The 25263-nt window shown below is 33.3% G+C and overlaps 4 protein-coding genes across 5 annotated transcripts in view; 1 reads left to right on the forward strand and 3 right to left on the reverse strand.

Annotated features, from left to right (window-relative positions):
* The window catches only part of LOC130896783 (uncharacterized protein C14orf119), a 374082-nt gene that overhangs the window by 58655 nt on the left and 290164 nt on the right, over positions 1–25263 (reverse strand). The gene's annotated exons all lie outside the window — the stretch shown is intronic.
* On the forward strand, positions 4–15683 carry LOC130896731 (uncharacterized). The gene is made up of 6 exons (XM_057805019.1): positions 4–282; positions 2012–2313; positions 4556–4767; positions 6936–7079; positions 14108–14339; positions 15578–15683. The coding sequence occupies exons 1-6, from the start codon at positions 216–218 to the stop codon at positions 15656–15658; spliced, it is 1038 nt and encodes a 345-aa protein (XP_057661002.1). The 5' UTR covers positions 4–215; the 3' UTR covers positions 15659–15683.
* On the reverse strand, positions 18550–19370 carry LOC130896835 (acylphosphatase-1-like). The gene is made up of 4 exons (XM_057805172.1): positions 19256–19370; positions 19175–19191; positions 19007–19116; positions 18550–18783 (listed from the first exon to the last, which is right to left on the reverse strand). The coding sequence occupies exons 1-4, from the start codon at positions 19308–19310 to the stop codon at positions 18669–18671; spliced, it is 297 nt and encodes a 98-aa protein (XP_057661155.1). The 5' UTR covers positions 19311–19370; the 3' UTR covers positions 18550–18668.
* Positions 21627–23288, reverse strand: LOC130896849 (acylphosphatase-1-like). Of its 2 annotated transcripts, XM_057805206.1 has the most exons (5): positions 22763–23288; positions 22226–22281; positions 22153–22169; positions 21987–22096; positions 21627–21927 (listed from the first exon to the last, which is right to left on the reverse strand). In XM_057805206.1, exons 2-5 carry the CDS (start codon positions 22275–22277, stop codon positions 21813–21815), a joined length of 294 nt encoding a protein of 97 aa, XP_057661189.1. In that variant the 5' UTR covers positions 22278–22281; positions 22763–23288; the 3' UTR covers positions 21627–21812. The 2 variants fall into 2 exon arrangements, with proteins under 2 accessions (XP_057661189.1, XP_057661179.1); XM_057805196.1 differs by lacking the exon at positions 22763–23288 and having other exon boundaries at positions 22226–22407.

Consider the following 25263-nt stretch of genomic DNA (forward strand, 5'->3'; position numbering starts at 1 on the left):
TAAACAGTTAGTTCCAAAAAATATCCTAATTGCGTGATCGACGCGTGCATTAGTTCTGTGATCCCTGGGTACAAAAAAGAAGATTTTCCTGTGTTCGAAAAAGAAGATTTTCAATTGATGTCAAATATAAATATATTCACACATATGTCAACTTTAAATGACATGTTTATATTATTATCTGTCAATTTATACAGAATTTTTATCTATTTATTTTAATGAAATCGAGAAGATATTACCAATATATTGAAAAAGACGAACACATTTTGAGTAAGAAATGGAGGGGTAAGTATTCAAATAATACAAATATTATGACCAGATATTTAAAAAAAAACTTCAATCGATTTCAGTAAATTAGAATTATTGTTTTCAAATTTTTTTCATAAAAAATTTATGCTTAATATCAAAATGATAACTCTTTTATCGAAATTAAACTTATACGAGGTCTGGCTGGTTACGAAAAAGGGTTTTATTATAAAAATTATTCTACATTCGAATGCTCCCCTTAAATATACTCCTTTCCCCTCGCCACACACCTTTCCATACGATTTTTCCATTGATCGAAGCAGCGCTGGAAGTCTTCTTTGGTGAAAGCCTTTAGGAGCTCTGCCGTTTTTAGCTTTTCCGCTTCCATCGACTCAAATCGGATCCCTTTCAAAGCAGATCTTTTTTTAACCTTTCAAGAAAATCTGAGCAGACCCGTTGACGCAAGAGCTTTTGGTCAGAAGTTAAATTTTTTGGCACCAACTTCTTACAGACTTTTCTCATGTGTAAATTTTTTCAAATCGTTTCTTTATCGGCGTTTACAGCCTCGGCAATCATCCGGATGCTCATTCGACGATCTGCACGCACAATTTGGTTGATTTTGGTCACTGTTTCCGGAGTTAAAAGAATCACAGGGAGATCTTGGTGCTGGTCATCTTCAGTGCTCTCTCGGCCCTCACTAAAGCGCTTACACCACTCAAAAATAAGCGCCCGAGATAGAAAATTGTCCCCATAGGCCTCTTGCAACAATTTATAGCACTCAGTCGGAGTTTTTTTTTCAATTTAACGAGAAGTTTGAGATTGATACTGTTCTTCGGCACAAGAAAAACCGCTACTGTACAAATACTATAATAGTGACGGAAACGTGTTTTGGAACGTGCATAGACAAGATATCTAGATACCCAACGCACTAATCGTTTTTTATCCCGCCCGTTTAGGGCGCCCTCCAGGCGTGCAGTCTCGTTATTTAATAGCCAGACCTCGTAGACATTTATTTAATACTGGGTGCTGACCAAGCAGACCGATTCCAGCCATGTAAACACAAATTTGTTTTGTTTCATTCATTTCATAATATAGTCGAAGCATCTAAGTAAAATAAAACAAAAATGGTGTGCGTTTTGTAGAATTCCAGTTACTATAGGTTCGATCATACATTTTTACATTTTTTAACGAGTTTAGTGAAGAGCCACGTATGAAGAGGGGTCGGAGCTGTTCTGAGGCGGTTCTCGCTTCTTGGAAATTCACAATAAATCGCTTCACGGGAGAGCAACGCGCCTTTTGTCTTAAACAGTCTCACTTAGAGTGGAATCCAGTTCATGCTTTTCAATAAAAGTATTTTATCACATAACAATGACTAATTTTTTGCATGTTTACAAATTCACTGAATACGTTCACTATTGGTGGCTACAAAACAAATACTAAACAACGTGGCGTCTTCAAACTTGAAACATATGCTGTATAGATTGTGTACTTTCTAATACAGTGGTATTTTTCAAGCAACTAGCGCCATCTATAGGACAGGCCAAGTACTTCTAGGACTATCCTGGTGTGGATAGTTCATGTTCACGTCTGCTTGGTCTACACTCAACAATATGTCGATTTGGATTTTAAAAATTATTTATTCAAAAATAACTGTAAAACCTATACCTAAACAATTTAGTTTTTTTTTAAGATTTGTCACTTGTAGTTGTTAAAGCTGTTTAGTAAATGGTGAGGAACAAGTTTCAATATTTCAAAATTCCTTTTTCAGTGTTGCATATCATTTTTTTCATCGCTATCCTCGCATCATCAATAATAGCCGCAGACTCTTTTTGTGACATATTCGATATATTCAATTACCGATGTGTACTATTCGCTCAAGTATCCACGAACTTCATGAATATTGTATACAAAAATCAAAGTACCGATGTCAATAGTGGAGGAAATGAAAATCATACAGAACCTGAATTAAATGTCCTCCGATCAGTTCTAAACGTGGATGAAAAGCAAAACGGATTTGAAATGTACAGCAAAAACGTTTTTTATATTAACAAAGCAGTCAAAGTTCCAGGGGTATATATAATATAATATCTTTTAATTTTAAATATCTAACTAATCATTGTTCATTCATCAAAAACTTCTTTTGAATATATTTCCAGAAACTGTATAATCTTTTATATCTTTATAGAGTAAAACTAGATTTTTCGGAGCCATATCAAACAGATAACCTTGAGAGATTTCATTCCTTTATACACAGAAGGTTTGTTCTTGGTAGCTGCACTGGCAGAACTAGTTCAGGAAGTGTACACTAAAGCGTTCTTTGTAACAGAACCAGCGCTAGTATCGCTGTTCTTAGTAGCAGTGCAAGAGAACTAGTTCATCAAGTTCACTGCACTACTTGCACTGGGTCTAGAGTCAGTTCAGCCAGTGCAGTGCAAGACAGTGTTTTCTGGAAACGGTAGAACTACATCTTCGTCATCGGACGAATGTAAAATATCAAAAAATACTAGATCGTTTTCCAACAATCAACAAATGCTCCATTTCCTTCCGCACTACATCGTTCTTTGTATCCGATCGCACTAATTCTATACACTCATGAAGTGGCTTGTACTGATCCAGTTTAGTACAGTTCCAGTGCAGTTAACAACAAACCTAATAATTTCACAGATAAGGGTGTGATGACATTTGAGAAACAATAACAATAACATTATCAATCCTTGGCTACTTTACTTGCTAAGCTGTCTAAACATATACGGATTTCTTGTCTGTCTTTAGTGCTTGTTTGTTGAGTTAGTTGTTGAGTGATCTCTTTTCTAGTAAATGTAATGGGTAAATCTTATTTTATCATTATGTCACTTTCTTAGATTAAATCACCTTCGTTATCAACATTTTGCCCCATCTAGTGTGCTAATTTTCAATACCGGACCGATACAAATCAATTAGTTTTTGAGTAAAATAAGATTGTTTATCTTCAATCTCCGATGGGCTTTACGAGTATCTCTTTATCAAATGTAGCCGCAAATTATTGGAACTGAGTTGTGACGGTTTCTTTGAGCTCCACGTCAGTTTCGGAACACCCCTCTCCTAGCCCCTGCTTCAGTTCACGGAAAAGATGAAAATCACTCGATGCTTTGTCGGGACTGTATGTTGATTGAGCGAAAATGTCCCATTGAAGTTGTTGTCTAATTACGAGGATATATTGGAAAATTCTTAGCCTACTATAGAACCAAACAAAATTTCAATGTCAAAATATTTTATTACTCAACATATTCTCCTCTTAATTGGATACATTTATTACAGAGAACCTGCAACGTCTCTAGACCTTTAAAAAAAATGATTCTTCTTGCTCTGCAAACCAGACCTCCACAGCTTTTATTACTTCTCCTCGTTGGAATAAAATTTACGACCTTTTAAACTTTTTTTCAGTTGAAGAAAGAGATGATAGTCGGTCGGAGCCAAATCTGTTGAATAAGGGGGGTGTTCTAGTAATTCAAACCCTAAATCACGAATTTTTTACATGGCAACATGAGATTTGTGTGCAGGGGCGCTGTCCTGCAAAAACGAAACACCTTTGGATAGCTTACCACGTCTTTTCTTTTCAATTTTTTCCCGTAGAGTGGTCAGTAATGTCGAATAGTAATCTCCAGTTATTGTTCTACCCTTATTCAAAAAATGACACTCCCAAAAAACTGAAGCAAGAACTTTTCCAGCAGATTTTTGGACACGAAACTTCCATAGGCCTTGGAGAACCAGAGTGTCGTCATTCCATCGATTGTTGCTTTGTTTCTGGATCGTAGAAATGTACCAAAGTAACGATTCAGTTTAAGAAGTCTACATCGTCGACGGTCTGATAAAATCCTGTCATAAACTGCATCGATATTTTCGAGGATTGACACAGGAGCTGGCCTTCCCGATCGGTCATCATCTTCAATGGAAAATTTATCTCTCTTGAAGCTTGCAGTTCAATTTTTCACGGTCGCATACGAAGGTCATTGATCACCAAGGGTATTGAGCATATCTTCGTAAATCTGCTTACCTCTTAACCCTTTAAAAAAAAGATACTTGATGATGGCTCGATACTCCAATTTCGATTTTGATAATTTGGACATCTTTTTTCTTTTAATTTATTGTGTAACTCTGGTTCACTTTTTTGACGTCAAACTTTACACTTACACTTCTAATAAGTTATTATTCGTTGCTATGGTAACGCAATATTTTGTTTATGCATAGAACTGGTCTAAGCTAACTAGATATCAATACATCCTCGTATTTGATTTCATATTATTTCTGAACGATTAACGGTCATATTTTGCAGGCTAAAGATATGTACGTAATGAACGAAGAATTATGGATAGATAACGAAAATATGACAGGTAGAGCTCACGTAGATATGACGAGTACAATTTTTGAATCTGTACTTTTATGCGATTTCATCGCTTTTGTACCTTTCTTTTCTATAATCATATCAGTATTCTTTATAATGGTTGTCGTAATGTTTTCCAGAACAGGAAGAAGATCATTGGAATCGTGAGTAACAAAAAAATTTATATAAAATCTGAATCATTTGAGTTCACTATTTAGAATCTAATTGGTGTTTTTTAAAAATTTTTTAATATCTCGCATCAACCATGTTGGTTATTAGCGATGGATCGGTTAAGTTAGGTTTAGCTCGTTGGAAGTGTCGTTACAAGCAATTTCTTTTCAACTTATATTCCATTTATGCGGTTTTCTAGGTTCAATACCTTTTTTTATCCAATTACATCTGTAGAATCACTTGATACGATTTTTCAGTGCAAACATGTGTAGGTTCGACCCTGTCAGAGTCAGAAATAGAAAGTGGATGCCTCTTGATAACCGATAAGAGTCGTACTCGTTTATGGATGGAATTTCGTCTTATTACTAGTAGATACTATTTTGAATCAGTTGTGGATGGTACTTTCGAGGATGGTCGCTGGCTCAATAAAGAAAACACAAAACTTTTGAAAATCTTCTTCTTATAGTGCCGAGTCCGTTATCGGACGTTGTCGATCATGTTGGCTATCCATAATTTTGTTCACTGCAGCACGGAAGAGTGAACTAGTTGACTGACCGCACCACTGACGGAAATTTTCTAACCATGATGTTCTTCTTCTTCTTCGAGAACTCCGTTTTCCCTCTATTTTTCCCTGGATGATAAGATGTAATATACTCTACGTGTCAGGGTTGCGCATTACATGTGCGAAGTAAAATAATTTTCTAGTCTTTACAGATCTTGCAATCTCTCTCTACTTTTTCATTTGCACCATAACATCGTCATTACGCACTCTATCCTGCCAGCTGAATCGGAGCATACGCCTATATGTCCACATTTCGAAAGATTCGAGCTTTCTAAGAGTTGTTTCTGTCAGTGTCACTACTTCCACACCATATAAAAGAATAGAACTTAGATCATGACTACACAAGATGTTTTTAGTCTAATGAATGCTGTTCTAGCTTTCTCAATGTCGTTTTAATGGTTCATTGTCAACAACAAGGTCACCATCGTTTACTGGAGGTTTGCTGATCATTGTGTACTTAATCTTTTTGTTATTAAGTTTTATTTCATACTCCTGACATTTCTCAACCATTTGATCTAATAACGTTTGTAAACCTTCCATTGAGTCAGCTACGAGGTCAGTGTACCGGAAGTTGTTTACAGTCACCACCCATTTATTTAAATATATTTATTTTTCAACTTAATCTCCTTTTAGCATTATCTTGATGAAACAACACTTTGTTTTTAGCCAATTGCGGCCGTTTTTGCTTTATTTCTTCGCTGAAACGTTGCAATAAGTTCGCATAGTTTTGACAGTTGATAGTTTTATCTTTTTCGAGATAGTTAATGAAAATTATCCCAAGCACATCTCAAAAAGTCGACACCATGACCTTGCCTGCAGATGAAACGGTCTTTGCCTTCTTTGGAGCCGGCTCTCCCATTGTTTTGATTGTTTTTTTGTTCGGGTGTGAAGTTATGAACCCACGTTTCGTCCATGGTTATGAAACGGAGCAAAAATTCGGCTTGATTTGTGTGAAACATTTCCAGACATTCGATGGAACCATCTTCACGACGCTGTTTTTGTTCCATTATGAGCAAACGCGGCACCCATCTTGCGCACAGCTTTCTCATGTTCAAATTTCCAGTTAATATGCTATGTACCCCATTTTCTGAAATGCCTACTACCTCTGCTAGCTCGCGCACTTTCAGTCGATGATCATACGGTACCGCTTTGTGGATTTTCTTCAAAATTTCTGGAGTCGTCACCTCATTTGGTCGACCACTGCGATGCTGGTCTTCGCAGGTCGTACGAGCAGTATAGATTGTGTGCTTTTTTGTGTTATTTTTCAAGTAACTACCGCTATCTGTAGGTCAGGCGAGGTACTTCTGGGACCATCCTCGTACGTATTATATTGTAATTAATTTGAATTTATTGGATTTTATACTCGCACAATTTGTTATACACTTAGAAGCTATTCGATAACAGATAGTCAGCTAATAATAGTCAGGACCGAACTCAGTTTTTAATTAGATATTATATAATACTTTTTTATTAAATAGAACTTATAACTAATAAATGGTTCTTATTAAATATTACACGTGGTAGGTAAAGGTGTGAAAATACGAAAACTCCGTGTTGCATTGAAGATTAAACCAACCAAACATAATTTGAATATTTTAGGGTTCCTCCAGCTCATTTGTACGTACTTCCTTTAATAGTGGTAGCAGGTATAATGACTGTTTTGTCAGTAATATCCACCAACCTCCTTTTTAATGGATTGGAAGTATTTTGTAGATTTTTCGAACATTTAACAGGAAAAACTGAGTAAGCATTTGTATCTATTTTTATAATTTTGCTTAGCTGTTTATACAATGCCGTCCATATGTATGAAATAAATTCAATTTTAGCGTTATTACGTACAGGGTCCTTCTCGACGAGCTGAATCGAGGCATAGTATGCCTAAAGTCCACCATTTTTCGATTATTTCACATTTTCGAAATTTTTGGACACATGCAGCCCTCCACTAAAAAAATTATATTTCTAAGTTTAAGTGAGTCAGGTCTAATTTTTTGGGGATTTGGACAAACAACACTTACAGCTTTCAAAATCTGTGAAAACCTTGACAAAAACTTATATAGGGTGTTCATAAAATGGTGCCGAATTTCGCTATCCAAAAACTTCGGAAACTTAATTTTTTCAAATGACAACCCTCATTTTTCTCTTCACCATTGGATTCTACGTTTTAACTTAAGGGGACTTCGTTATAAATTCACATATCTCGAATTAACGGTTTTTGTAGAAACTTGAAAAAAATGAAATTTTTCATGGTTTTTAATTGTCACCTGCCGATCGCGAAAAACGAAAAACAAAAGTTAACGTATCAAAAATTAAAATACGTCAACTAAAAAATATTTAAAAATACTACACTAAGAGGAGAAGAGCAAAACTAAAAATTAAACTAAAGTAAATGTTCTAAATGAAATTAAAAACCATGAAGATTTCGGTTTTCTCAAGTTTCTACAAAAACCGATATTTTGAGATATACGATGCATATTTTTTTTAAGTAAGTACCGTTTTGCGATTCCGCCGCCGAAACCCCAAGGTCGGCGTTCCGCACATGCGCGCTGGTTACCTACATCTCTTGTCTACGCACTGACGCCATTACAGTCTGATTCTTCATTGTGTACGTTATTTACTGAGTGTTTAAGATGCCTTCGACAATCGTGAGTTCCGCCGATTGTGAAGTACGAGCTGTTATACGATTTCTTAGTGCTAAAGGCGTAAAACCGATCGATATTCATCGTGAGATCTGTGAAGTTTACGGACAAAACATTATGAATGATGGAATGGTAAGGAAATGGGTGAGAGCATTTAAAGATGGCCGCACAAATGTACATGATGAAGAACGGAGTGGGCGTCCTTCGGTAGTTAATGAAGATTTGGTGCAGAAAATGGACGAAAAGGTGAGAGAAACAGACGCTTTACAATTTCAACATTGTGCGACTATTTTCCTCAATATTCTCGTAGTGTTTTGTATCGCATTGTGACCGAGAACTTGAAATACCGAAAATTGTGTTCACGTTGGTTTCCAAAAATGTTGACGGATTTGCACAATACCCAACGTTTAGGCAGGGAATTGACTTTTCTTCAGCGGTACCACAATGAAGGTGAAGATTTTTTAGACCAAATTGTTACTGGTGACGAAATATGGGTGACCTACGTCACACCAGAATCGAAACAACAATCCATGGACTGGCGACATTTATCATCACCCAAAAAAGTGAAGTTTAAGCAAACAATTTCTGCCCGGAAAATCATGTGCACAGTTTTGGCGTATTGCTAGTGGAGTTTCGGCTTCGTAATGATACAATCAATGCAGCGTCTTATTGTGAGACATTGAACAATCTGCGTCGTGCAATCCAGAAGAAAAGACGTGGCAAGTTGAATAAGGGTATCGTTTTGCTGCATGACAATGTCCGTCCACATGTGGCTAATCGGACCAAAGATCTCATCAAATCTTTTCAATGGGAAACTCTAGATCATCCTCCCCCAGCGACTACCATTTGTTCCTGCACTTGAAGAAACACCTGGGCGGTCAGCGTCTTCAACACAATAACGAAGTCAAATTATGTAGAAAAGTAGATTAAGGTACAGGCTTTCATGTAAAAATAAAATTATTGCGACATCTTTGCACTTCTTTTCTAATTCCTAAATGGTACTTACTTAAAAAATATACCTCGTATGAATTTACTAGCGAAATCCCCTTGATTTAAAGCGTAGAATCTAATGGTAAAGAGAAAAATGGGGGTTACCATTTGAAAAAAATGAGTTTTCAAAGTTTTTAGATAGCGAAATTCAGCACCATTTTCTGAAAATCCTATATATACTTTTGTCAAGGTTTTCACAGATTTTGAAAGCTGTAAGTATTATTTGTCCAAATCCCCAAAAAATTAGACCTGACTCACTTAAACTTAGAAATATAATTTTTTTAGTGAAGGGCTTAATGTGTCCAAAAATTTCGAAAATGTGATATAATTAAAAAATTGTGGCATACTATGCCTTGATTCAGCTCGTCGTGAAGTTATATTGAAATTCCGCCTAGATTGTAAAAATTCAATAAAAACCATAGCATTCCGTTTAAAATAACGAAGTTTGGGTCCACTCCTATATATATATATATATATATATATATATATATATATATATATATATATATATATATATATATATATATAGGAGGAAAAAAACTGAAACTGGTCGATTTCTATTCTTAAATTGACAATTTACAGTATGAAAATATCCCCTCCAGCACTCTTTCTATTTACTTTTAGTTACCAAAAGATGTCAGTATAATATTTGTGCACGTATTAATTTTAATTTGTCTGAGACTCAAAGAATAGACATTTTAATTACGATTGGCTCTGGTAATAAAATGACATCAAAAGGACGTTTGTGAAATTTCTAATACGAGAACCGTTTTTTTTTTCAACCTTCGATAGGCTATAAAGAAAAAACAAGTACATATAAAACAATAATTTTATTACCAAAAGATTGGTACACTTTTAGACATAATCATCGAAGAGATTGAGACATTTGTTATATCTGTGGACAAGCTCTTTTCAATCCCCTTTTCAAAGAAAGTTGCCGCCAATTAATTCAAGTATAGTACAAAACAGGCCTTGCAACTTCTAAAAATTCCGTAGACAAAGCAGTAATGGTGAATCTGCGGTATTCTTTAACTATTGTGTCAACTCGTTGAACCAGGTCATCTGAAACGACAGATTTGCGTCCTTGGCCCCCTTCATCATACACATCATTACGGTCATTTTTAAACTTTCGACACCATCACTCATGAAGTTTTGCCCATACACACGATTCTCCGATAGATTTCTGCAGTCTGTAGAAAACGAAACGCACTTCGCAATTCACACTTAGCAGGTAATGGCGGACATGTTTACGTATCTGTTGCACAACGCCGACTGACGCCCGAATGTCAAACAACGGAGGAGTGTATAATGCGAGAGCTTCGCAGTCGTCTACAGCCCATGCTCGCTTTCTTCAACCCGCGTAGCGTCTGCACGGCGCGATCGGAGGTTGAAAAAAAAACGCCCCTTCTAATAAATACTCGAGAACTTGCCGCCGACAATGATGTAAGTAAGCCCAAAAATAGCCAGAATTATTTTTTAAATGCTATATATTTATATATATTTACAAAACAACCTTATCCCCTTCAAAATACTCTCCATTACAAGTAATACATTTGTCCCAGCGGTGCTTCCACTGTTCGAAACATTGTTTGAACTCATTTTTAGAGATGGCAGCAAGCTCCTGTCTCATTCTTTTCTTGATGTCTTCAATGTTTTCAAATCGCCGTCCTTTCATGCCCCTTTTCATGCGTGGAAACAAGAAAAAGTCGCACGGAGCCAAGTCAGGCGAGTAAGGTGCATGGGGCAGCAGAACCATGTTATTTTTAACCAAAAACTGGCTGAGTGTGCAGGTGCGTTGTCATGGTGGAAGAACCAGTCACCTGTTTGCTAAACCGAGCTCAAAGATATTCCACTGATTTCAGACAGTTGATTAATTGTCTGTCGACGGTCTGTAAGCACAAGCTCTCGAGTTCTTTCAACATTTTTATCGATTCGGGCAGTTGATGGACGTCCAGAGCGAGGTTTGTCATCAATCGACATGTCGCCATTTTTAAATCGAGAAAACCACTTATACAATTGAGTTTTCCCCATAGCATCATCTTTGTAAGCAGTTTTCAGCATTAAAACAGTTTCAGCAGTGTTTTTACCGAGTAGAAAGCACGGCACGTTGTTCACTTAAATTTGTCGTCATAAAAAAACGAAGCAGCAGTGAAACAGCACTAGCAAAAACGGTCACTAGTGACGAACAGAACGTGGTAGGTCAACGGCCCGCACGGCACAGAATTGGCGACGAGTTGCGCTAGGCAGGCCCTAGCGGCAGAAATCAGTACTACAAAAGCTCCATCCATGGCAATGCTATTCCGGTTACTTTTGGGTACGTCCTCGTATTTTGAAAGTTTTGTTTTAAAGAAAAATACCACCCTTACAAAGTTCAATTGGTTCAGGAGTTAAATGAAGATGATCCTAATAGAAAGCAAGGATTCTGTGAATTGATGATGGACAGAAAGAACGCAGATTTGCAGTTCATAAACAAAATAAATTTTCTCTGATGAAGCTAAGTTTCATTTAAACGGAACGGTTAACAAACAGAACTGTAGATATTGGAGCAGAGAAAATCCTCACTGGATGTGTGAAGTTCACACTCAATATCCTAAAAAAGTAGACGTTTGGGCTGGTATCATTAACAATAAAATTAATAGCACTTATTTTTTTGAGGGCACGTGTATTCGAATACGTGGAACGGTCGAATGGCCAGCTAGATCCCCCGACTTGACTCCTCTCGAATACTTCTTTTGAACAATTAATTTAATTGTTAAGTACATTGAAAAGTACATTCTAAATATTATGCCACATTATTATCTCCAATCTACGTTTTGTGATAGACATTATCAAAATCTTACATCTTAAAAATTAATTTTCTCAGTTATGATTGCACCAAATTCAAAAAAACATCACATTGCTGAAGAGAGGTCTAAAATCCCTTTCCAACAAGATGCCATACGACCCCTTTTCTTATTTGAAAGTTTCAAGCGTGTGCTTATAATTCAGCGGGGGTGCTGGTATTTTCAAACTGTAAATTGTCAATTTAAGAATAAAAATCGACCTGTTTGAGGTTTTTTTCTTATATATCTATTACTACTATTCATCTCTAAAAACTATTTCGACATTTGATATTTCGAAAATAAGGTCTTCAAGGTTACTTTTCTGGCTAATATCGCGACGAATATTAAATTCAATCCCCTCCGAATAACGAAACCTTTGTGTCGATACCGATATTTCCAATGGCTCGCAATTACAAGGAGAGATTTATAACCACCGACTAGTTTCGACATTATTTAGTCTCATCTGTTAAGTACAACAAACTCTCGTTTGGAGTTTTTAATATACTGTTTGTTGTATGCAGTTAAACGCTGTTTGTTTGAGAGTGGGTGGAACTGCAATTTCGAGACAAAATTTTTTGATTTTTGATTTGAATTGTGAGATACTTGAAATTAATTATTTTTTGTTCACACGAACAAACCGGAGCTGGTGTTTGGAGGAGACCACGTCATCTGTGTATAACCAACACTCTCACGCGTGAGGTTCAAACACTTGAGCAAGTCTCACAATTTGTCTAGTAACGTCAAAAACTTTAAAGCCGAGTGACTGATTGGAATTTCAAAGGACATCGGCCTTCTGTAGTATTAAGTGGGTCCTATGTGCTTAACTGTCTTCGGCTGCCCACAATCCTAATTTGAACAATGTTCCTAATATCCTGTTTTGATTAGAAACCTTCAATTTTTATGTAAAAAGCAAGTACAAGAGGGTGAACTCTACTACAATCAAGTAGTTCGAGTGGTGCCTGCCGTGTGGACATGCCTGTGCATATTGATATTGAACATCTGTGGGTTATAGTGCCTTGGTAGCTGATTCCAAAGACTTACACTTCTCCAAAGACGTTCTGAGCGCCTGCGGGTGAACCCGGTGTTCATCTACCACGACTGCCTGTCGAGTAGGTCTTGTAAATACCGCTCTAGGTGGGATTATGTAGAGCAGCTCGGAAGAACATCTGCCGTGATAGCTGTCCAAGTTTCTGGTCAACTCTTGATCGCCAGAAGTCGAATCGCTCTCTTCTGTATTGAGTCGAGCATCCTCAGTATATGCTTGGAGGCTTAGCTGTGCGACCAATACTCTAAAGCTGGACAAGTTTTTGTGAAGATGCCTTAGGTAATTAGGCCACGTGACTATGCCAGGACATATTGCTCCCAACCTCAACATCCAACAATGAATTTGCAGTAATGGTGATAGTTTATGTTCAGACAAGATCAAGTCGTAAGCTACAGTGACAGACTTCTTTGTAAAAACAGCAACCTGGATCTGCTGCAATAAACTCAATCAAATTGCTTCCAATCCTCTCTAGAATGCTTCCACCAAGTCGTACTTACGATCACTGAAGATGTTAGCAGACTCAAAATTTGCTGATTAACGACTTTTTCTATGAACTTGGCAGTGGCTGGGACTCAAGCAATCAAACGGTAGTTTTTTTCTTTTTTCTTTTTCGGTGTGGGTTGAACCCGAGTAAATTTGCTATTAGCAGGGAAGAAAACTCATATATATGATAATGAAAAGCGTTTGCATAGCGGACTTCTTAGTTCAGCTGTCCATTTCTTCAATACCATTGGTGGTATTCCATCTGGGCCAGTGGCTTTAGTCATGTCCAAACGTTCAAGAAGTTTTGCCAAATCTCAGTTTTGAAATTCTATTTTTGACATCGATGAACTTCATCTTTAGTCAAAATAACTAACTTAAAATAAACACTTCACATGAAAATGAATATTTTCTGCACAAATATGAACTTTTGATGCTTGATAAGCATCTTATATTGGACACTCAATATATATCTTATATGATTATGATCAATTTCACTCAGATACGTTTAGTTTCCACCGAATTTGATTAATTTTCTTTTAATTTCTAAAAAATTCATAATAAACAATAATAAATCCAATGAAGCTTTTACATTTTTTTACATTGAAGTTATTGATACGTTCGATGTACTTTGGCTCGATGCATCTGCAAGTATCAATAACGAAGCAGATTTAATAATTGCATACTTATTACCTGATATTTTATGTTGGATATGAGATTGTTTACTTGAACATTAATCCTATTTGTACTACGATCAAAATTATTTTATTCAATAACTTTTTTCTCGATTGTTTTTAGATGTTCTCCCTACATGGATTACTTCACAAAAGAACAGAGGAGAGGATACAGACATCTTTATTTCCATATACTAGCTTGTAAAAAATCTTTCTTGGCAGCTGCTATATTTTGGATATGCCAGTTAATTGTAGGACTGCTTAGAGTCCTCACTGCTGACGATTACACCTTCACAACGGTTCTGATAGAATCTAAAAGTAAATTGCATGAAGAGGACGCCGAAGAAATATTTCTTGTAATATACTTTTATTATTCGGTTTTATTTGTTGTGGTTGCTTGATACCCTCGATCAAGTCTTTGGTCTAATGGTACAAGCCCCCAATTACTATATATTATTTAACCAACTGAAGAAGTAAATCACAACGAAAAAGACCCCACAAGCAGGAAATGTTTTTTTTTTGATAAAATTTATTGTCAAATCAGTGAATTAGTCCCATAAACACCATATCTGGTCCCCAGTGACCACTAGCTGTTTTCAGACTTAAAAAAACTGCTCCAAAAGAAGGAATTGATATAAATACTAACTTTAAATTGAATGGAAGAAGACTATCTTGGATGGATAAAACAAAATTTGCATAAAAAACTTTTTTTGTTTGCTGGACCTGTGTATTTCTTCTACTATTTCCATTATTCAGTAAAATAAGATCTTCAAAGAAATATTTGACTTTATTTACTGCTTCTTTCACACTATTTGAATAAAAAAACTTCCATAAACTACCTCCTCTTTTACTTATATTCATTAAGTACATTATAATATTAATTTTATATTATTTTCACCCAAAAAAGTATTTGGTTCTTTAAATACTTACAAAATTGGCCAAAAATTAAGTCAATTAATTACTACAACTGATAACATATCGTTAATTTTATCCAATTTCCAAAAAAAATTACTATATCTGAATGGACTAGCTGGACCAAAATTTTTTCAGTCGTTTCAGAGTTTATCATGGCACGAGATTTTCAAATAACACATGAAATTAGAATCAATGAAACTGTTAGAGATTTCCACACGCTATTCACTGCTGCTGCTCCCAAATACTCTGTTTAATCCTTCCAATCAGATATTACAATATTTTTATCTACATAAAGTTTAGTAGAATCTCCAGTTGAACACCTACAATCAATTGAGATTGTTTTGAAGTGAATAAATAGGATAAACTCGTAATAGGAGATGGGAAGAGCTATAAGTGTGTCCTATTTATTTCCCGTTTTTCCCTTATTTTCCTCCGACTTATTTTTGGTGTCGTTTCCACCCTTTGTTTCAATGTGTTTTAATATAGTTTCTTTGATTTTGCCACTGTTAAATGAATTGGTTCATTATTTTGTAGTAAATATCTATATTTCATTATTTGGGATGTAATTATAGCATTTCAAGCTCTACAGCTACATTCTATTAAAAAATTTATCTAATTTTATTTTGAAGAGTATAGGTACTTGGAGTAAGAAAATTAATTTTTGTGATTTTTTTTTTAGATGCATTGGGATTCAGTAGCCGCTCCTCAGTTAGCTGCCGTGGTAGAGAAATTAAAAAAGGAATATGTTGAAAATCAATAATCCAAATAAATATTTCACCAACAAATTGTTTTTTATTTATATTAAGTGAATTTTGGAAAATTAAACTATAAAATTTCATGAGACAGAAATAGTAATAGTAATCTTCAGAATGTCCCCAAGCTAACCAGCTAGGTTGTTTAAGTTCAAAACCATTCTGCGTAAGCTTAAAAGAAACAACAAAAAGTTTATAGTGAAATTTGAAAAATCACTAATATGTATGGTCTTTTGTATTTTCTCCAGTATTTGTTTTAAGAAAATATACCTCCTGTATACTCATATATTTCTCTAATCCTTCTCCACTACTAATTGTGCATCTATTCCTTGACAGTAGAGTATAAAGATGTTCTTTCTACTTATTCCATATTTTTTCTTTATTTATTGTACTTTCAATTCCTATAATTACACTTGTTTTCACTTTTGTCAATTTTATGGCCCCCACATTTGATTGCGGGCCCTGTAACTAGGATCAGGCTCAAACCTTCCCCTCCCTTTATTTTCTCGTGCTACTGGTATGGTATGTTTCAAAAATTGAATGGTATAAAGGGGAAGGTAGAGGGAGTGTGAACAGTAACTAGCACGAGCGCACCTAATTAAATAGTAACTAACCTAGAACCTAGAATTTACGAAACTTTAACATTGTCATAAATATATATGTACTTGAATTTTAATCTTAGATCTACGGTAAAATATTCTACAATAAATTTAAAAATTAAATTAAAAAAGGGCTAGGCCCGGGCCCTATGACCAAAGTTGCGCCAGCCCCACACTTGTGGGGGCCATGCTCAATTTCTACTACTTGGTTCCCTCATATTTCCTTTCTTACAATTCTGTTGTACTCTACATAAACTAGTTCCATTGTTGGATTTTTAATTCATTTTTCAATTTATTTTTTTATTTTGATATTAAAAACATGAACCTAATTGATTTTTCCTTCTGTATTCTTGAAAACAAAAAGACAACATATATCCCACTTCCTGCTCTTGCTTACCCTAAATAGACAACATACTTTCCAATGGTTTTTTCTATTTTCATCTGTATTTGTTTCAAAAAAAAAATATAACTCCATGATACTTTGTTTTCTTTGTAGTGCTTGTCCTCTTTATTTAATGAAAATTTTCTGTTTTTGCAGTTCATAGCAATAATCTTGTTTGACTACCAGCTGATTGTTATCTCTTATTGTTGCAGATGCTGCTGGCAATATTATTTCTTTTAAAATACCCTTTGTATGTTTTACATCCATATCCTTAGTTTTCTTCTTTCAAATTCTACATCCAAATATTCTTTATCATTATTCAATTTTGCCCCCAATAAGTTTTGTTTATCAATTTTACTTCTTAGGTTTTCTTATAATTCTGTAGTAAGCTATGTCAACTATTTCCACTGTTGGATTTTTAATTCATTTTTCAATTCCTTTCTTAATTTTGCTATTGAAAACATGAATCCAATTGATTTTTCTTTCTGTATCCTAGAAAACAAAAAGACAACATATATCCCACTTCCTGCTCCTGCTTACCCTAAATAGACAACATACTTTCCAATGGTTTTTTCTATTTTCATCTGTATTTGTTTTGAGAAAAATATATCTTCTGTATACTTGGTTTGTTTTTCAATACTTCTTTTCTTTATTTAACGAAAATATTCGCAAATATTTGTTTTTTGTTTTTTCAGTTCATAGCAATAATCTTGTTTGACTACCATGCTGATTGTTTGATTTTATGTTTTGCAGATGCTGCTGGCAGTGATTTATCTTTTAGAATATCCCTTTTATGTTCTTCATCCATATCCTCAGTATCTCTGTTTCAAATTCTATATCTAAATATTCTTCATTATTATTTAATTTTACCCTCATCAAGTTTAATTCTTCGGTTTTCTTATAATTCTGTTGTAAGCTATGTCAACTATTTCCACTGTTGGACTTTTGATTCATTTTTCAATTCCTTTCTTAATTTTGCTATTGAAAACATGTACCCAATTGATTTTTCTTTCTGTATTCTTGAAAACAAAAAGAGAACATATATCCAACTTCCAGCTCCTGTTTACCCTTAATATACACCATACTTTCCAGTGGTTTCTTCAATTTTCTTCTGTATTTGTTTCAAGAAAAATTTTATGTTTTGCAGATGCTGCTGGCAGTGTTATATCTTTTAGAATATCCCTTGTATGTCCACAGTATCTCTGTTTCAAATTCTACATCTAAATATTCTTCAGTATTAGTTAATTTTGCATCCATCAAGTTTTGTTAATCAATTTCACTTCTTTGGTTCTCTTATAATCCTGTAGTACTCTAAGTCAACTATTTCAATTTCTTTCCCCATTTTGCTATTAAAAACCATAACTGATTTTGTGTGTTCTTGAAAACAAAAAAAACCATCTTCGTTGTATTGCAAAAATGTGCCAATTAACAATTTTGTCTAAACGAGGGTAAGTACAAAAAATATGGTTGAATAAAAGTCCTACAACCTGTAAAAAGGGCAGAACTGCAAACTGAATATTTAAGAAAATAACTTGGGTGCCATACTACAATTTTTGTATGTAATGAGCAAAAAAAAGTCAAGAAACCACTTGTCCCCTTTTTTTTATTAGATATATTGGTAGCAAAAAGGAGTTGTGAGCCCACTTGTGCCCTTTTTATATTTTTAATCAGCATTTATATGTTGTAGAAAGGGATAAAGGTGTAACTTGGCTCCTTTTTGATATTCCTTTCATAATAATGTTCATACCACTATGTCCCCATCTAAATCCATAAATATACACACTTTCTGCCTCTGTCCCCCCTAAATAAACAACATACTTTGTAGTGCTAGTGCTAATAAGACCCAATATAGTATTTTTCAAAAATTTCATTCAATTATCAATTTAAGAACACAAATTGTAAATAAATAATAGAACTGTTCACAACAAAATCAAATTTATTGATTTATATGAGATCAGTACATATTATACAGGTAATTTGAACAAATTTTAGTAATATAAAAATAACTGGATTAACTGGAAATTTTCAATAGTTAATTTATTCCAAAATATTGAATGAATCATAGGTGAGATGTTCTATATCAATCTCATTGGTGAAAATGACCTGCTCGACTTTTGATTTAGGACTTCCAACGTTCTTCAACCAGTGTTTCCTAAACATTAAAAGTATGTATAATAAATTGTTCTCAAGAAATATAGCCCTCGCACTAAAATCTCTGATTATTAAATTCCCTAAACAAATTGAAAGGCAACTAAAATACAGAAAAAATATTCACAAAGAAAAATATTTGTAACAAATGTGGTTTTTAAATAGTAGCAATATATTACTGAATAAATGTTACTCCTTTTATTTAATATAGAGAATGTAATACTTACATTACTTCTACATTGGAAACACATCCCTCTAGCACTCCACTTATGGAATTGTTGTCACTGTTCATACACCAGCCACGCACGTTTGTACTAGAAGCAGTTATTGCTGTATACTGTAAGAGAAGAAAGTAAATTTGGTTGTTAAATTAGTGAAAATATAGTTTATATTACCTCTTTGAAGAGTACACCTGGAAAAAAAAAGTTTTATTAGTTTCTATATAATAATTTTAATTAATTTATGAAAGCTCTTACCTTTAACTTCACCAATCACCTCAAAATCAACAGAAATAAACTTTTCAGAAGCCATTTTAATAGGGGTTTTAAATAATTTGATAAGAATAAAATATGGCGATGAAATAAAATGACAACTAACAAAACTTTTCCAGAGCTAGGTATGATGGATACATGTATTTGAATAGACATATCTTTGTCTCTTTCTAAAGCATTCTAATTAAAGAGACAAACAAAAATATTATTATAATTTTAAATTAGATTTTATTCATAGAAATATATCAACAAAAATTATTTATTATGGTAATTTTGTTTATATACTACAAATATGAAGCAGAAGACTAATTTTTTTCAATTTAAATATGATATTTAAGTTATCAGTTATTCGTACACACGCTACCTATAAGTAAGTATAGGTGAAATCATTATTCATGTATAAGAGAAATGGCATATTCCAAAAATGTTGACAGCTCTTCAAAAGTGCCGTCGGTGTTGTCAGATTTATAGACAATATACAAATTACTTGTTTTTAAGTTTATTTTTAATTACTTTTCTCAAGTTCTTTATTATACCATTTAAAATTATTATTCTTCTTTCCTTCAGTTAAACTGAATGTCACCATAATCAACGCATAATTTCATTTTACACCAGCAAATGAAAAAAGTTAAAACATGGCAATAGGGTTAAGCATAAAATCAGTTTTTTATACTTCGAAGTTCAATTTCTTCTTTATATATAAATACTTTATTTTGTATTTTGTTTTCTAATATATTTAAAAATTAAAATTATATCTTCTGTATCCGTATTGGATATTTTTTTAATTATAAACTGATACAACTTGAATAAGACATTAGGTATCTTCTACGAGAGTTATCTGAAAAGATTTCGATCTAACAAAGAAACAAGGTTTTTTTCCTTCTAAGTCCTCACATTTTCTTATTGATATTCTAACCTTTTCAACTGTTTCATAAAATATTCGTCTGATGAAAATCTCTCTCCTTTAAGTGAAACTTTGAGGTTATGCAACCGGAAAATACCGCCGGGGGCCAGTTGTAGGTGGGTAATAAACCAATTCGAAGTGCAATTCGAGAATTTTAGCGAATGCGATCACCGAAGTGTGAGAAGGTGCGTTAGTCTGAAGGAAAAGCACTTTTTTGTTCCAAAACGTATTTGCTTTATCACAATTTCTCCCTTACCTTTCCAAGCTACCATGTATAATATTCTCTTGTTATTGTTTTACTATTTTAAAGATAGTTGATGAACACAATCCCATGACCATCCTAAAAAAACAGTAGAAACCGTCCTTCTATTTGTCGAAGCAGAATCCACCATTTTGAATGGAAGTGTAGTGTTGAATCCAGATTTTATCTACAGTTATGAATCGACGAAAAAATCCGACTCATTTTCTTTAAACCGTGTCAATAAACTCTCGGAAATGTTCATTCCAATGTGTCTTTGGTCCATCGTGGTACCCAACGCCCGGATAGCACTTACTCATACATAATTCTTCAGTCAATATATTTCAAAATGCGTTCTTTTGATATGCCGATACCCTATTGTGACTCTCTAACCTCAATCCGATAATTATCCAGTATCATTTGGAGACTTTCTTGATTATATCGCTGGTTGTCGCTGTTTTTGTCCGTCCCGAACGCTCATGATGACAATTCGATACTTAAGTTTTACCATTTTCAGAAAAATCTTCACAATGACTCATACGATCAAGATACAGAAATTATGATGAGAATCTCTCAACACAAGTGAATATATTTTCCAACCTCTTCAAGTTGAAGTCGAAAACTTTTCAAACAACCCTCGTATAAAATTGAAATTAAGGGGATCAATTAAAAGCAACGTTTTAACTGGTAAACAAAAAGGGCTCACGTCTAAGACTAAATAAAGGCTTTGTTGTCCTACTAATACATTATACTGTCAATTAAGTATTGTCTTTTTTGCTTTCCTATTCATTATATCTGTAAGCAGAGCGCTAGTGGAATTTCTAGAGATTTCTAAATATAATTTTTAAAATATATTGCAAACATTTGAGAATTTTCGATTTTTATAGAGTTCCCCATAAGATTAGTTGTTACGGAGAAAAACCATTTAATTGTAGCTTCATAATTGGTATCTGTAGCTGCAGAAACTATAATATGTATGCTGCTTATATTGGAAGCAGTATTTCTTCATTATGTGTTATTTCAAGATTAATTTCAAAATTATAATTTATTTCAACTCATTTTTAGTGAACCTTACTTTAGATTTCAATAATTTAGTTTTGATTTTCTGCTAAAACAATTTTTTTATTTATTTTATTAACACATCTTCCCATATGAAGTGATTCTGAATTTGGTTAGGGGTATATAAAAGTTAGGGGTATATAAAAACACAATAATAACCCAATGAGAAAACGTTTATTAATTCACATGTCCAGAGTGATAAGTACATAACAACATACAAATCATACAATCACCAACATAAATCTGTATATAAATATGGTATACAAATAAAATGAAAATAGTAAAAATATCTATATATAAATATATGAAAACATAGTAAATATTTGCTTGTAAGTTTTCATCTATGCCCGAACTTTAAATGATTTATATGTATATCGGTCTATTTCCTTTTCGTCAGTGAAGATGGTTAAAGCTATATAAGAGAATGGACTGCCTTGTTTGCGTAACCACCATTTCCTATAAATAAAAAATCATGTAGAGACTGAAATAGTATTTATATATAAAGTTATACTAACATTGATTCTATTGATGAACTACGTCCTTCAATAACTCCTTTTACAGAATGTCGATGAGTATTCGTAATCAGACCCCTCACTTGAAGGTATTTAGCAGCTTTCATCATATACTAGAAAAGAAAAAGAAAAATTTAAGCATTAAATCTATAGAATATACTTATATTACCCTTCCGAAAAGTACACCTGAAAAAAAAAGATTTTATTAGATTTTGAATATTTTTTTCATTTATATATCTTACCCTGGACCCTTCCGAAGACTTCAAATTCTACAGAAATTAATTTTTCAGCCATTTTACTAGAAATAATTTGGAATATGATTATAAAAGAAAATCTGACAGTTACTGAAATTATATATCAATTTGAATTAATGTCATCGTAATCTTCTCTTAGAATAGTGTACATGATAAAAGCTAACACTTAGTACTTTTACAGACTTATTCTTCTTTTTTGTTACTAACTAGTACGTTTCATATTATGAATTTATTTCACAAAGTAGAGGGTGAATAGCTAGCGGTTTACGTTTATGGCCTTGTTCGAAAATTCTAGCCACATCTAGCAAATGCTATCTACGAAGTTATAGTTGTTTCTACTAATATTTACTCATATTTAAATATGTTTACTTCAAATCTCATAGTTAAAATAAAATTATATTCAGTTCGTTTCACAAAGTTGAGGGTGAATAACTAGCGGTATACGTTTATGGCCTTATTCGAAAATTCTAACCACATCTAGTGAATGCTATCTACGAAGTTATAGTCGTTTCTACTAATACTTACTAATAGCTTAAATATGTTTACTTCCAATCTTACAGTTAAAATAAAATTATATTTAGTTCTTGGATAACCACAGACCACTAACCCTAAATTATTACTAGTTTCTCTACAGTTAACCTTTAAACGGACACAGTTACGGGTTTATGTACGTCTGATTTTGTTCTAGGCAAAGACAAAACTATCGGTCATTATAAGTGTATCTAAATTTGTGGCTAATTCATTGTTGAATGGTATAATTCAGAAAAATAGGAAAGAAGTGTACATTCCTCTTCACAGTATATTCTTTCTAAGTGCGTTGTAAGTGGAGTCTCTAGAGAGGAAGTAAGAAAGAATGAGCTAAAAGGATATTAATGGGGGAGAAAATTGATAAAGGGATACTGTATGTGGGAGAATTCACACTCTCTAACTTTCTATGCTTCAAATTCTGTATATATTTTCTTCAATAAATTAAGTTATGACTTGAATAGTTTCGAATGTTAAAAAAAATATGCACAATAACTACTTTCACTTGTGAACTTACCGCATATAATTAAGTATTTTCTTAAAGAATCTACTGTTATTTAAGTCTACAACTTGTTACAATTCCTGATAGTTTTATTCTATCCTTAATAACCACCATAAGTAGTTTCTATTGGATTAAAATTAAGTAAAAGTAGAAGAGTAACATGTAATAGTTTAATAATGATACAGAATCAGGTTTTTGAGGAATTGGATTGCCTAAGTTTTTACAGTACTGTTGGCACCAGCATGATGTCACATTAACATATTTTTCTTATAGTATCGACTCATGTTTCACATTGTAGATTATCATAAATCAAGTATAGTTTTTTAACATTTTCAAACATTGGGATGATCTTTTCTCTTAATTGCAATAATTTGTACTAATTGTAAAATTTATATATTGAAAAATACTATACTATACTAATGTTGATTCTTTCAATTCGTGAGGTACCCAAATATCAAGCTTCTTAAATGACCCAAGACATTTTAAGTGCTTTTCAATTGTTGTGTGCGATACATGTAGCCTCATCGCAAATTCTCCATCAAGAACTGAGTCTTTTGCTAATTGATCAACATATATTCAAATATGTCCTTTAACCCAATTTTTTTTAATTTCTGACCTCTGAACAAATCACAATAATATGGCATCATCAAGGCCTTAAATTATTAAATTATAAATCATAACAGAATACAAATAAATAATCTAATTCTTGTATTTTCTATTTTTTCACTCGATTTCTCAATAGCTTCTTAAGTTCCCTATAAACAAAAACATATAAGTTTTTTTACTTCTTTCTATTTTTGACCTAAAAACACGGTTTTATGCAGTTATACCTGCAAATATTGGAGAGCTTTGAACTTTTTTTGTACTTGAACAATTGTTCCTACGTGCTTTTTTTCGCAGATTGTAATTGCGGTAATCTTAATTTTGTTTTAATTTAAAACAGTTTTTATTAGGTTTTCTTGTATTTTATGTATGAGTTATAGTTGCTGAAATTTTTTTAGTGTGTTGATGCTTAGGAATGGATAGTCCTTAAATAGTGAGTTACTAGATGTGTTATATTTTTCCCCAAATATAATTTTTATTTTGCAGTTTCTGTAATTTATCATTTAGTGTTGCAGTGGCATTTCAATAGCTTGGGATAAGGTACCTTATATGTGGCATCGTTTAATTGCACCTAATATTGGAGACACTGTTTGTATTGTGTTTTCCACATGTTATTTCCAAGTCAGTTTTTCTATAACTATTAACCCTAAGTATTTGTACTGTTTCACTCTTTCCAATATTACATCATTTATTTGTATCACCAATTTATGATTTTTTTCTCCAATATATACAATTTTTTCTATATTCATTGTTAATTTATTATGACACAACCATTGATAATAACTTTGAATATCACTATTGATATTTATTTCTAACTCATTCTTTTTCATACTCGAGAATAATAAGACAGTATCATCAGTGAATGTAAAATATTTTACATTAAGGTCAGCATACTGCAGACTGTGAACATGTAGATACTGCAATGGACCCAGCATAGAACCCTGAACAATTCCCACTACCATAATCACTTCAATACTTGTTACTCCATTTACTTTAGTTAGGTGTCTCCTTCTTTTTGCATATGACTAAGAGTTCATAGCATTTGCTTCGAAATCTCATTTTTTTCATACTTTTTTAAAAAAAATTCTGAATCCTTTCAAATGCTTTCCTTAAATCTATGAACACAGCTATCACATACCTTCCCTTTCTAGTGTTTACGTATTTGAAAATTTGAATAATTTTGGTTTTATTCACTGTGCATTTTATTTCCAACAAAAGATTATCATGGCTTTATTTGGGTAGTTTAGACTGATATTTACAATTTTATAGTTACATTTGTTCCTACTTTTCTCATGAGTATTACTACTTTATAAAGTATTTTTGGTTTCTTCCATAGTGTCAATTTTTTAACATTTTGAAAACATTTTTAAACATTGAGATGATCTTTTCTCTTTAT

The sequence above is a fragment of the Diorhabda carinulata genome, chromosome 1, assembly GCF_026250575.1.
Source record: "Diorhabda carinulata isolate Delta chromosome 1, icDioCari1.1, whole genome shotgun sequence".
Lineage (NCBI taxonomy): Eukaryota > Metazoa > Arthropoda > Insecta > Coleoptera > Chrysomelidae > Diorhabda > Diorhabda carinulata.

Excerpts from the sequence above, each read along its gene's own strand:
- LOC130896731 (XM_057805019.1), top strand. The coding sequence starts at position 216 with ATGAAATCGAGAAGATATTACCAATATATTGAAAAAGACGAACACATT. Across the intron at positions 283-2,011 it reads TTTGAGTAAGAAATGGAGGG|TGTTGCATATCATTTTTTTC; the intron begins GTAAGTATTCAA and ends TTCCTTTTTCAG. Across the intron at positions 2,314-4,555 it reads AAGCAGTCAAAGTTCCAGGG|GCTAAAGATATGTACGTAAT; the intron begins GTATATATAATA and ends CATATTTTGCAG.
- LOC130896835 (XM_057805172.1), bottom strand. The coding sequence starts at position 19,310 with ATGGCTTCTGAAAAGTTTATTTCTGTTGATTTTGAGGTGATTGGTGAA. Across the intron at positions 18,784-19,006 it reads GTTTCCAATGTAGAAGTAAT|GAAACACTGGTTGAAGAACG; the intron begins GTAAGTATTACA and ends TTTAATGTTTAG.
- LOC130896849 (XM_057805206.1), bottom strand. The coding sequence starts at position 22,277 with ATGGCTGAAAAATTAATTTCTGTAGAATTTGAAGTCTTCGGAAGGGTC. Across the intron at positions 21,928-21,986 it reads AGTTCATCAATAGAATCAAT|GAAATGGTGGTTACGCAAAC; the intron begins GTTAGTATAACT and ends TTTTATTTATAG.